This window comes from Equus asinus, chromosome 3, assembly GCF_041296235.1.
Source record: "Equus asinus isolate D_3611 breed Donkey chromosome 3, EquAss-T2T_v2, whole genome shotgun sequence".
Classification (NCBI taxonomy): domain Eukaryota; kingdom Metazoa; phylum Chordata; class Mammalia; order Perissodactyla; family Equidae; genus Equus; species Equus asinus.
Window position 1 is genome coordinate 12,332,676 of NC_091792.1, and position 13,405 is coordinate 12,346,080.

The following is a 13,405-nucleotide window of genomic DNA, read 5'->3' on the forward strand; positions in this document are numbered from 1 at the left end:
TTATTTCCTCTTATGGGATTAGTTCTGCAGGCTGCAGACAGTAAACGCTTAGAAAAATAATAATTTAGCCCACTTTAACTCCCTTTTGTCTGTTTCAATCATCGGTGTTCTAATTCTCAAAACATTTATTCGAGAGAATCTAATCCTCTAGTAGTTGAGTTCTCAGAGCTCATATTTTAGGATGTCACTCTGGCCTGGAGATTAAAACCTTCACGCGTCCTCTGCTATTTATAGAATTATTGAAGGAAAGTTTTTCAATCACGCTTGCTTTCTTTTAAACACTGGTATTTAATCAGTTCGTGCTAGAGAATGTTGGCTCTCCCTGCCCCTCCATCTTGCCCCAGATGGGGACATTCTCCTATGCGTGGGCTCTTTCCTTTCCCTGGAGGTGGGCTGAGCAAAGGAGCGTGACGCAAGAGTAGGCTGTGTCCTGGATGCTAGCGAGCGCCTCTGCCTCCCTGTCAATGTTCCCAGTAGCGGCGCAAAGTCGCAGCGGCGGCGGCTGCGAAGGAGGCTCCGCGCGCCCCAGTCCTGCCTCCGTGGCTCGACCTCAGCCGCACCCAGGCTTCGTCTGTCTTTTCAGGCTCTTCATGCTACCCAGCTAAAAGGAGAAAATGGGCACGGGGGATTTTATCTGCATTTCCATGACCGGAGGGGCACCCTGGGGGTTCAGATTGCAAGGTGGCAAGGAGCAGAAGGAGCCCTTACGCGTTGCTAAGGTAGGACCACCAAAGAGATGTTCTCGCCGCTCTGTGCCTGGAGGCAAGGAGTGAAAGGAACCTGTTGATGGTTTTCTCAAGTTCTGATTCAGAAGTCTACATATTAGTTTGATTTCTTTGCTGATGTTGAATTTTTCGAGGATGTGCGTTTGTTTGTTTGTTTGTTTTCAAAGAAACTTTGGAGAGTGACGTATAGTAGATATGTAATTAACCAGCAATTGATAGAAAAAAAAAAAGTGCCATATTTATCAGCTGAAGAAAAGCCTGGTTTAATGAACCTCTCCGACATTTGGGAACTTGGGAGTGTTTCAGTTAGGCAATATTAGAACATACGGTTGAGTTATTGTTTCTTGTCACTTTGTTTGGCTCCGGTGGAGAAGAAATGCTCAGCAAAACCAATTGGCTTGGCTATTTGACGGGCTCATAAAGTGCTGGTAGATGTGTAGTAGGCAGCATTCATGAAAAGGCCAATCTGGGGCAATAATTTTCAAAACAGGATGAAGATGTCATAAAATCTGTTAGAAAGAATACTCTTTTAAGGATTTGACCCATAAATGCAAAAATCCATGTACTCTCTTCCAGCATATAATTCATTTGGTTAAATGCTCAAAATAAAATTCAGAGACTGGAAATATACTGTCAGGAACTTAGAGGTAACTTTGAAATGCATCTCATAACGACTTAAAATGTTTTGATGTTTTTGTTTCCATTAGATTGCTTGTTTCTTAGCTCAGTATACTACCAGTTTGCTCAAGGGAATTGGGTACGGTCTAATTGAGGTTCATTTAAAATAAATTTTAATATGTCAGAAAATAAGCAGAATTTTACCTGATTTTAGTGTTAAATTGTGGTATTAAGTGAAAGAACATGTTCGATTCATTTTCTATTTTATATTTTCATTAAAAATGGATCTAGATCTTTATGAAACATATGTGCCATTGGCCTTTGTAGTTATTCTTTCCTTTTGGATTTTTTTTTAACGTTCACTGTAAAGAAAGGAGCTTCTTTGAAATTTTCTGCTCCCAGGCATCCATCAGAAAATCCTTTCATAATGCGATGGTGGAATCCTGCCACCTAGTGAAAAGTTCAAGCATCAAGAATGGAGCATAAAACAGGAGGTGAAAAGCAGAATTTTTAGAACTGGAAAGTTTCTCAGAGATCTCCAGGTCAACCTACTAATTTTAGATGAGGAAAGAGCCCAGGGGAAAGAGCCCAGAGAGGTTAAGTAACTTTTGCCTCAGGTCTTCGGCTTGGAATTGGCAGTGACAAAGGATACGGAAAGATGGCTCACTGTGTTTCTTTAGGAGTCAATGGCAGGCGACATCAGACAAAATATTAACGCCTAATTCAGAATATGTAGAATTCGTGAGATCGAAGTGCATTTGTTCTGGGTGTAGAATAGGAGTTGACTGGCTCCAGTTCCTGAGATTGGGTTCCAATTCCAGCTCTGATCTAACTTGCAGCCAGGCCTGACACAAATCTCTAGCCCTTCCTGACTCATTGGTTGTGTGTGTGTGTGTGTGTGTGTGTGTGTGTGTGTGTATAGAGGGAGAGAGAGATAAAAATTTTGAGTGGAGTGGGAAAGGAGAGAAGTAAGGAGGAAATTGGACTTCACCATCAGTGAGGTTCTATGATACTTCAGGATCCAACAGTCCTAAGAGTATTCAGTTTTAGAAGCACTTGCCTACCAGTTAAAATGTGAGGACAGAAATGACTAGAAGCTGTAATTCCCTGGTGGCTGTTTCGTAACCAGACCTTAAGAATAGAGTGGGTAGTGGGTTTCTCTTGAGTTCTCCATGTGCTTATTTCAAAGTGGAACCACCGTGTAGCGATTTTTTTGAAGAATTGAAGAAAATTGCTAGTGAAAGGTGCCTTGGAGGCATTTCTCTGCTGATGGCATCCCTCTTACCAGGATTCAGAGAGGCTGTTAGGCTGTGTGAGGGTCAAAAAATTCAGTCTTGCTCTCCTCCCAAGTCATCTTTCATAAAATACCCAGGCAATATATTTGTGGTTTTCAAAAGATCATTATTAAAGCATCTGGATCTTTGCCATTATTCTCGTGTGTGTGTGTGTGTGTGTGTGTGTGTGTGTGTGAGTGAGAGAGAGAGAAACAGAGACAGAGAGGGACAGAGACAGAGACAAAGAGAGAGAGGGACAGAAACAGACACGACACGATGGTCTGCAGTCTAGTTTTCTTCCATATGTAAAAAGTTGACTAGTGAGCCTTCTAAAGAACATATAATTTCTAAATTACTATGGCAATGCTCACTTTTGCTGGTCTATTTTTTCCCTTAATTCAAAGTTATTATATTTAATGTCTTATGCCAGCATTATTTGCTCTAGAAAACCCTCAGAGCAGAGTGCTTGTCACTTTCTGCATTATCAAGGCCGTGGACTCACTGGGATCACTGTGTTTCATTTAAAACATTAAGTCAACTTGATGCTAGCAATAGCCTCTCATTGAGATCAAAGTGAAGTCAGTGTTGCTCAGCAAAGACCTTCTCCTCTTCCAAGGACTGGTAATACTTATTAGGCCAACTTACCTTCAGGTGGGAGGATGGGTCGGGGGGAGAGGCAGAAACGCTGGGAAGAGGATGGTTGCTGGCAAACAAAATGCTCACAGTTTTGAAGAACATGTGAAGGAATAATTTGGAAATTGAAGCAAAGATATATTTCCAAAGAAAGGAAAATTACAGACAGTGCTTGAATCATGCCTCTTAAAATGGGAATGCTACCGAGAAATTCTATAGATAACAAATTTTTGCCTTGTTGTAAATATCTAGTGTTTACATTTTCCATAATTCTATACAGAATGAAAATCTAGCAAGCTGAAATAGCAAAGGAAAACCTAGTCTAATGTGATTAAGAATGATCAGAAATTGAATAGCTTTATAATTCCCAATAAACATCCCTCTTGTGTCATGTTTCGTCACTTTTGAGAGATGTTCAAAGGCTTTTAGTATTCGGGTGGTTGGCCGAACTGTAGGCAAATCCCAGCTTTTAAAGATCACTATCAGAAATTTTAACAATCAAAACTCTTCACTGACGTTGAAGCTCAAGGCCACAAAATTCTGTTTTGTTTTCAAGGATAAATTGAATTTTTAAAAGGCCCAAATAATCAGTAACATTAGCCTGGTTTTTAGATGTTTATATATCTTTCCATTTGTGTTCTAAATACATGTGATGGGAAGCAAACATTTCTAAACCAGAGTCATAAGACAATACTCTGCAAAGCGTGTCTCTGAGGGATCCTCCACAGAAACAAATTTACAACATAAAACCCCCTTTGTGTGTGTGCAGATGTCCTTATGAAAGTATGTTAGCACTTTTACTTTACAAAACTCTCTTTTTTGGAACATGTGCTTACATGGCTATGCGTCTGGACATGCTCTTGGCAAATGAGTTTGGAAAATCTTCCCATAAAGAAGTGGGGAGAAATTTTTGTTTTACAAACAAAATGTATGAACAATTCAGAAATAGCTCACACTTTGAAAATAATGAACAAAACCTGTTTAGATATTTAGGTAAAACATGTTTATCCTTTATATGTTTTAATGTATAGAAATGTAAGCTTCCTTCAAAAGTTATAGACCACTATGGTACTTATTCTCCGATTGAATTTTAATTCAGAGTTTCAAATAGCTTTAACAAAGTTGAGGTGACAGATTACAGTCATCCATTTTATGAGGCAGAAGTGGATTTAATGCTTCTCATCTATTACTGTATATTCTCTTTTTAAACGATTGAATACAAATGTATTTAGGCAAAGCACATTCAAATAACATAATTCTTATCCTTTAGTGCTATCAGTGAGGTTTCTAAAATGTGTTAAATAAAATAATTCCAGAAACATAGCTATTTCTAAAGAGAAAAAAAGAGAGATTTTAATGTATTTGAATGTGTATACTTCAAGATAAAGCTCCTTATTACATAAGGAAAGCTGGTAAGATCTTTATTAGAAAACATGACTGATCACTTCATTTTTTATTGACTTTTTGAGCACTTTCTAGAAATTCTAAAAACAGCTATACTTATAGAATTCAGTGCACACTAGCTAAATCTATCAAGCAGGTGTTTTATAACATCTTTATTTTGGAATTACATGATTTAAGACAGATCACTGTGTGTTGAAAGACGAGATAAAATAATGACTATGCATGAACTTTGCCATTATCTGGACATAGCCCATGTGTAGCTTGCATTTATCAGGTCCTTGTTATATACCAGGAAACGTTCCAAGAGTTTTTCAGGTATTATCTCCTCAAATGATCTCCCAAACTGAAGAAGCAATATGAAAAATATCCTCATTTTAAAGATAAGGAAATTGCGGCATGGAGAGGCTAAGTTACTCGCCAAAGGTTAAGCTATGAAAAATGATGGGTTTTGATTGCAGGTCTGCTTCTCCTTCTGCATTGGCGGAAACAGGTGCTGAGAGGATAAAGGTAGGTTAAGGTGGTCCCCAAAAGGGAGTTTATAAAAAAGAAATACCATGGTGTTCATCCAACTCTAATTTAGTTGTTCAGGGGTGCCCCCAGGCATCAAGATTTGTAAACACTCCAAAGGTAATTCTGATGTGTGGTCAAGATTCAGAACCACTGCTGTAGAAAGTTGAGGCCAGATCTGTCTTCATAGGGCATACTGAAGGTGGCGCATATGTCCTTCTAGCACGTCCCCATTGCCCCTTTCCCAATGATATAAGACGAGGACCAGAGAGAGGCAAGAATTGTCCGAGTCCTTGGCATTGTGAGCAGGTCATAATTAGTGGTGGGAGGAGTTTCCTTTTCTGAAGCCAAGATGGGTGGGCTTGGGGGAACAGAGGAGGTGCTGGGAACCTCAAAAATGATCACTGTATAGATTGGAGCCTCCTGCAAGAGAGGAGCCTGGGAATTTATTCCTTGATAGTATGTCTTTGTCAGTGGCGTTTCTGACTTACTTGGTACCTATGTGGATGCTGGGATGGGGATAGGGAGAGGTGGGTGAGGGGAATAAAACTTGAGAAAGATGCAGGGGGAGAGAGAGCAAAAGAGAGGCAGAGACAGAGAGAGTGAGAGACAATGAATAGGAACTTGTCCATTTGGTAAGGCAAGGATTTTTGCATTTCCCATGGACTGTCACAGAAAAAGTGGCAGAATTTCAGCCCTCTTGCTGGGCCTTCCCAGAAAGGCCAAGCTCTTAGCCAGGGGCTGGCAGGAACAAGCTGGCATCTTGAGGAACTACTGGGGACTTGGAAGGGATATAGAAGAGGTGGGCTGGAGCCCTATTTCCTGTGCTGGGGAACTGTGCAATGGCAAAGCCCTCCAGGGCTCCTAGAAGAAACCACACAAGTGCTCCAGCAAATGCTGGACACTAGCCACAGAGAGGACAGTGGTGACTGCTCAACGTTAACCAGAGAAGCACAACAACCAGCCAAGAGAGAAATGCCACCTCATTTGGCTATGAGTAAATACATCTACCTTCCCCCTCTTTCTCCGTGTTCCTCCCTGCTTTCAACCTGGGAGGAGCTCAAGGGAGGTGGGTAAAGAGCAGACAACACCCTCCTCCCTATGTCAAGTCCTGGAGCCCCCAGCCTGGCCATGGTGCTTAGGAGAGAGCTTGGAGTCAGACATAAGATTGAAGCTGTTATTGGACTAGACTGTTTTAATAACAAAAAGCTGCCAGCATTGCACGTGGGATCTGACCAAAGTATTATTAAAGCAGGGATTTGGCTTTATCATAGTTGAAATAGATACGAAAGACATAAAACAGTTTCCTGTTTATAACTGAATGAGTGAACAAGCCTCAAAAACATCAGTTCCATCACACAGGTTCATATTATCGATCACGTGTCATTTCAGATTGGCCCTGAAAACACATCACCAACTCTTACGGCTTCCATGTTGAAGCTATTTTTGCGTAGAATGAATGCAAATCTGGCTTTAGGCTTAATAAGAAATGTAAAGAACTCCTTTTTCCTTTTCTTCTCCTTTTGTCCAATGTGAATCAGTACTTTCATAACCCAGGATGCTTTTCACTGTTAGGCAGATACATACTTTCAGTGCGTCTAAAAATGTTTTTTGAATATTATGGCCAGAATCTAGAACTCTCAAGTTAGAAGGAAGTACTCTCAACTTTTATTGGATATTAAACTAAGGTGATTGTTGTTTTTAAACAAAGTCATATTGCAAATTCCCAAAGTCAGGATGTAATATCATTGTGACATAAACGTTATACCTAACTGGATAATATTTGCATATTTTTCATGGTAATGGTTTTAAAAGACAGGATAACCTCCAAAATAATTTGTCTCCCTCTATTGGTTAATAAGTGTTCAAGAATATAAGCTTATTTATGTATTTAGCGAAGAATACTTCAATGTGTCTATCTTACAACTGTCCAAGTGTGTTAACATATGTTATCTCATTTGATACTAGTTGAATAGACAAAGTTTATTACTCTGTTTATACGGAAAAAAACTGATCCTCCCAAACATAAACTATTTGCCAAAAAAAAAAAGTTATGTAAAGCAGTTCAAAGTCAAATGTAGTTGTTTCCCTCTGGTAGTGGCATCGTGCCATTTCTTGCATCAGCCTGACTATCATTTAATAATGCTGAAAATTACAGTGACTTCAGTACAGAATTCTACCAAACAGAATGTCACCAGTCTAAGATTTAATCCCTAAAAACACCTGTAATGATTTCTTCTTTTAATGGGACTAAAGAAAAGGATCGCAGGAAACGCATTTCCAAACAATGTGCAATGAGAGACAAGACTGGAAAGGGAGCCAGTTTACTTGTAAATAAACATGAAAAGTAGATAGCCTCCAAGATGTTTCTTGAGTCTATTCTAGCAGAATCATGATGACACCAGATGCCATGAGGTTTTGTTACAAGGAGGTGGAGAATTCCTGCATCAGCTTCATTAAACAATCCTACAGAGTAAACAACTTCATGAGGTTAAAGCTCATCTGAGAAACAAAATAATGTTTGCTCTTTGGGGGCTGTTTCATTGTTTGACCACCTCGGTGAGAATTTATGGATGGTGTTGAATTACTTTAGGCACTTTATTTTTCTGAATTATTTGCCCTTCTTTTCTTATTATTAACAAGAGATGGCCAGATTCTTAACAAACGGTATCGTCACGGTCAGATCCTTGACCTGTGGCAGGTCATTGGTGATGTAGATGGAGTTTGGTGTTATGATGGGCTGGATATGGTTTTCCTATACTGGCATATAAATCTGGTGTGTTTCAGATAAATGTACTGAAACATGTGGTGGAGTTACCACTTGAAATGTTGTAAATGAAAGATCATGTCACTTGATTATGTAATAAATAGTTTTCCTCTCGGTGGGTCTTTGGTTTTTATATCCTCCTCGCCCATGACTAGCTTTTCCACGTTTATTTGGAAGCAGGGTGGGTACTGGGCTGATAAAACAATGTAGTGGATGGATTTTTCTGAGCAGAACTATGGGCTCATGTTCTGTTTCATTCTGCCTAGGCAAGACCTCTCTTCCTTCCTCACCTTTACCAAACTTGACCTGGCTTGAATTTCACCTTTTAGGGCACAGATTATTTTTTCTCTAAGAAATCTGTAATAACGGTTGATGGTGTCATTTCCCCCCAAACATTTAATGCCTTTAACACCTTCTGGACATAATTTTATTTAAGAAACTCGTGTATATATAATGTTTGCTGGGTGCCAGGCCCTTCTTTAATCGCCATTTAACTATAATGAGAGAACCCTTTGAGGTTACCTCCATTTAGGATTCCCCATGACAGAGGCACAAAGAGGTTAGGTGACTTCCTAGGTCACACAGGTGGTTAAAGCCAGACCTGGGTTCACCTGTAGAGAGTTTGGCTCCAGGGTTTGTCTTCTAAGCTCCTACACATGACACTCTTGGGTCTAGTGTAGCTTGAACAGCCAGTTAAGAGGGAAAGGAGGACCTAAACAGACCATGATGGAGAGATTTTTGTGGTTCCGTCAAACAAACCTACTCTTCCTGTTCTGACATTGTGTATTTTCACTAATTTAAATTAGTGTCAAATCATTTTATTTGAAACTTTTATTTCCTGAACAAATAATTTAGGAAGTGAAATAGACTAGAAAGTTTCATAATTCTGTCTTCTGAAGGAAAGCTTTTCTTTGATTTTCTTCTTATCAGATTTCCCATGTCTTCTTAGAAACTATGACATGCTACTTTATTTTTGAAGCCAAAAGTTTCAAGCAGTAGGACCATTTTTGAGAATTTTATCACGCAGGGTGTGTAAAGGGGTGTAACCAACACATGGAGGTGGTAACTGAGTCCTGACCTTCTGCCTCCTCCATAGCTCTTCCTCCCTTCGTGAGGGGTCCCTACTCCCCGTCCTGCATCTCGGGCCCTCGTTTGTCTCCTAGATAACTACCAGCAGCCTTTGACAGTCTCCCTGCTTCGGTTTCACGTTCCTCAGCTTCACGCTACAGAGAGATTTTTCTAAATCACCTGTTCAATCACTGCTTAAAATACCTCAAAATCTCCCCATCGTGGTCATTCAAAATAACCACAACATTTAAAACTCTTAGGAAGTACAGACCATTAAGCACTTTATGAATTATTTCATTCACAATAGCCTTATTACCCTTTTTTTTTTTTACAGAAGAGGAAACTGAGACTTGGAGAATTTAAGTAAATGACTTAAGGTCACACCACTTTGATGCCAAAGCCCCCTGCACTGTGGCTTGTTCCCACGCTCACGACCCCTCTGTGGTACCCATAGTCCTCCCAGATCTGGTCCCTGCCGCACTGTCCAGCCCCAACGCCTGCCACTCCCCAAAATATGCACTTAGCCATTGGAAAATACTACAGTTCTCTCAAAACACCTTGCCTTTCTTGCTGCGGAGACTTCATCCCTGCTGTGTCCTGGCTGGAATGCTCGTCCACCCCTTTCCCCGGCACCTGCTCTCTATGCTCGTGGAAATTTCACTCACTCCGGAAGACTCTACTCAAAGTCAGTTCTCTGGGAGGTTTGACTCAATTTTCTAGTCAGAGGTAAACAGTTTCTCTCCTTTGTTCCCATTGTCACACACATCTTTCACCTCACCTACCATATACTTTGCTGCATATGGAATTTGGCTATGGTCTATGGCTGCAATTTTTCCTCCGTTAGACCAATGGTGTCCAAAATGTTTTGATTGTGCCTCCTTAGGTAAAACTATTTTGAGCATATTCCATTTATATATCATATATATGTATATATGATTTATATATATAGGATGTATAAATGGGATATATATACATACATATGTAATGCTGTGCTATTATTTTATGTATAGTACACAGCATATCAAAAATAAAATTTAAAAGAACAAGATAAAGATGAAATAAGCAATATTTTTAAAAGTAATTTTTATTTTACTTTAACAGCACACAAAAAGTCTATTTACTCTCACTGACCAGAGTTCTTTTTAGTGAGAGCAATATGATTGACAGACTTTATGATTTTTAAATCTTGGTGTGACCCCATGTGGTACAATGATTCAGAGGTCCAGTGAAATTTTAATTTATCTCGACACTTGAATCTAAAGACTGTCATGGCTGAAAAAGGTAACCTCTTAACAGGTAGATCCACACTGAAGAAAAGAATCGCTAGCTGAAAATCATTTTTCCTTCTCGTTAACTGATAATGCAAATGTTTTTGTTGTAATTTGATGGGGAGATTTCCATCTTCCCTAATGTCCGTCTGTTCTCACAAACTAATTGGAATGGGCTACATTTTATATTTTAGTGTTAAAATGTCACTGATACTTTTTATTTGAAACATGGAAACCAGTTAGAAATTCTTTTTTCCAATTAAGTGTGCAGATTTGACATTTTAAAGAATAACACACTTACTTTTCATCGTGAAAAATCACATGATAGAAACATTTTCCACAACTCCAAAATCTTCTCTCTGTTTCATCCATTTCTTTTCTTTTTTTTTTTTAAAGTTGCTTTCCAACCAATTAATTGTTAGGAGTCACATTGTGTTTATTCTTCCAAAATATCTACCAAGTAACCGACAACCAAGAACCACTTATCATTCCGGAAAAGGTCAACAAATCTGGAACATTCATTTCTCCATTAAAACTGTGAAACATCCTTGAGGTCTACAGCTCTTTTAAGGATTTGCAAGAGATACTGTCGAACCTCACAAATCTCTATGTGATACAAAAGCTTTTCCCTATGTCATTGCAACGTGTTTTAAAGGTTCTAGTATATTTTAAATGTGAGTTTTTATAAAATGAACCATATTGATAACATCTGGCAGCACTTTTTACTTCCATCTTCAGTTTATTTTGCTGTATGAACTTGCCTGCAGTTAATCCACTGAATGAATTTTATGTGAGGCACCTTCATCTCCTGGCTCTAGAATCTTTCCTTTGTTAATCCCTGTTCAAGCAGCTGCTTGATCAGTGGTTTTGTTTTCATTTTCCCCATAAAACATTGATTATTTAAAAGAATTCCTTTACTCTTGAGAACTTATCCCCAGCATCCTTCTTTATAAGCTCTCTAAAAGAATAGTTCTTCGTCTATTTCAATATTGAAATTGCATCTAGAAAGTACTGCAGGCTGAAACATACCGGGAACACATGTTCTTTCATCTGACTTTACAGCAAACCTCCTCCAGCATGTAGTTTGTTTTAATATTATTTCTACCATTTTCCTGATTCCTTTTCTTTCTTTCTTTCTTTTTTTTTTTTTCTGCTTTATCTCCCCAAATCCCCCTGGTACATAGTTGTATATCTTAGTTGCAGGTCGTTCTAGTTGTGGCATGTGGGACGCTGCCTCAACGTGGCCTGAGGACCAGTGCCATGTCCATGTCCAGGATCTGAACTGGCAAAACCCTGGGCCGCCGCAGCACAGCATGCAAACTTAACCACTTGGCCACGGGGCCGGCCCCTCTTTTTTCTTTGCATCTCCAACAATATTTGCTGATAATAAATACATCTTGTTTTGTTGCCATATTACCTTATTTTAGCCATTTTTAATTGCATCCATGAAGAGCTTTCTAAACATTATTGTTTGGTTTAAATTCTGTGAAGTTTTAAGTTGAGTATTGCCTGACTTCAATCGTTGTTGAAAAAACAAATCTAGAAGTTTTTCATGTTCTGGATGCTTATTAAATATCTTCTTAGTCCTGACTACTTCACAGCAACACTGCCTAGTCTCAGACAGCACAATAAGGCAAAGTCCCTCTCTAACAAGAGTGGATATAAATCCATTCTCCAAACAGTCTTCATGGTAATTTTGAATATTTTACTTACCTGTCTCATATGATTAGACAGTAATTGTTTTTAATCTCACAACATAGCTGATGAAGAGTTTCGGTAGGAATATAAAGAAGGATAAATTTGCTGTATTCTTGTTCTCTTGTGCTTGAAATGTAAATGTTATCTTTAATTAATAGCTTCCTTTCAGGAGTACTTTAAAACTTGTGTTATTTTGTGAGGTTGAAACTAGATAATAAAATGGAAATTCACTTGAGCACCATAAAACATAATATATTGCAATATGCTGAAAGGGAATGAACACACGAGGAAGCCTCTTCCCCCTCCGCCATGTTGGGAGGTCCATTTTTGGTGGGGTCACCTCAAGTCCTGTATGACATTCATAACTGTCTGGACCAGACTGGACCAGGGCACCAGTGTCAGCCCATATATTAAAGTAGATTAAACATTAGTTAGTGCTCGTTTCCTTCTCGTTTTTTAGATGAAAATAAATGTCCATAGGAGTTCCAGTTGGGTTGGCAGGTATGTGGGGGAAGCCCTGTGGATTCAGGGCACTACAAGTACAAGAGCCCTGGGACAGAAGCCTGCTTGGCACGTTCAAGGAACCGTAAAGACGCCAGTGTAGCTGGCACGTATTTCCATGAGAAATTGCCATAAGAAGCCCAGTCTTTCTTTCATAGTGATAAAAATGAAAAACTCTCCCTCCTGGGAACCCTGAGCACGTGGTTATTTTCCCATCGCTAAATGAGTAACATACTGGTCCTGCGAGAACAACTTTGAGCTCCTGTCTTCGTATTTCTTCTTCATCCACTTCTGCTTTTCATAATGTGGCAGCCTACTGACCGTCTTTAGAACACTTTATTTGAATGAATAATTATCACCACCTCTTATGTTGTAGAAGTTTGGTTAAAAATTTTATTAAATAATCTTTCCTCTTCCTCTGAAATTGATTCTCCCAGTGAGAGAAGAAGAATTTAAGGAGTGTCAAGGAGAATTTGATACATAGATCCTGTTTATTTTGACCTCGATGTCAGACCCAGAGCAAAGAAGAGTTTTATTATATTTTCTAGTGAGTCTTAATTTCATTACTCCTTCAAAAAAGAGATGATCTTATTTAGATATTGTTTGGAAGCTAACCCACTGAATGGACAAAAGCATTTTAACGCTGGTTGCCACTCACTGTGTAGCTTTAAACACAGTTTTCTGAGTCTCAGTTTCCTCATCTGTAAAATGGGGTACTATGTAATGGAAATGCTGTTTTCATAGATAAAAAATGTCACTGGTTTTACAGGAGAGGAATCTGAGAGCCAGGGAATCAATAAATAATATATCTTGTGATACTTTTTGAGGATTATATATTAAGATAATACCTGACACATAGTAATCATGCAGTAAAGGAGTCATCATCATTATTATTCTATTTAAGAGCACAAACACCAAATAAATAATTTGTGATGGTTCTTT

General features: G+C 38.9%; 1 protein-coding gene across 2 annotated transcripts in view; it reads left to right on the forward strand.

The window, feature by feature from the left end:
- The first annotated feature begins 388 nt into the window (after positions 1 to 388).
- Positions 389 to 13,405, forward strand: part of SYNPO2 (synaptopodin 2) — a 160,326-nt gene continuing 147,309 nt past the window's right edge. Inside the window, exon 1 of one of the 2 annotated variants that reach the window (XM_070504687.1) lies at positions 389 to 719. In XM_070504687.1, coding sequence (XP_070360788.1) covers positions 615 to 719 — 105 coding nt within the window. In that variant the 5' untranslated portion in view covers positions 389 to 614. The remainder of the gene's footprint in view (positions 720 to 13,405) is intronic. The other variant, XM_014857914.3, reaches the window with a different exon arrangement.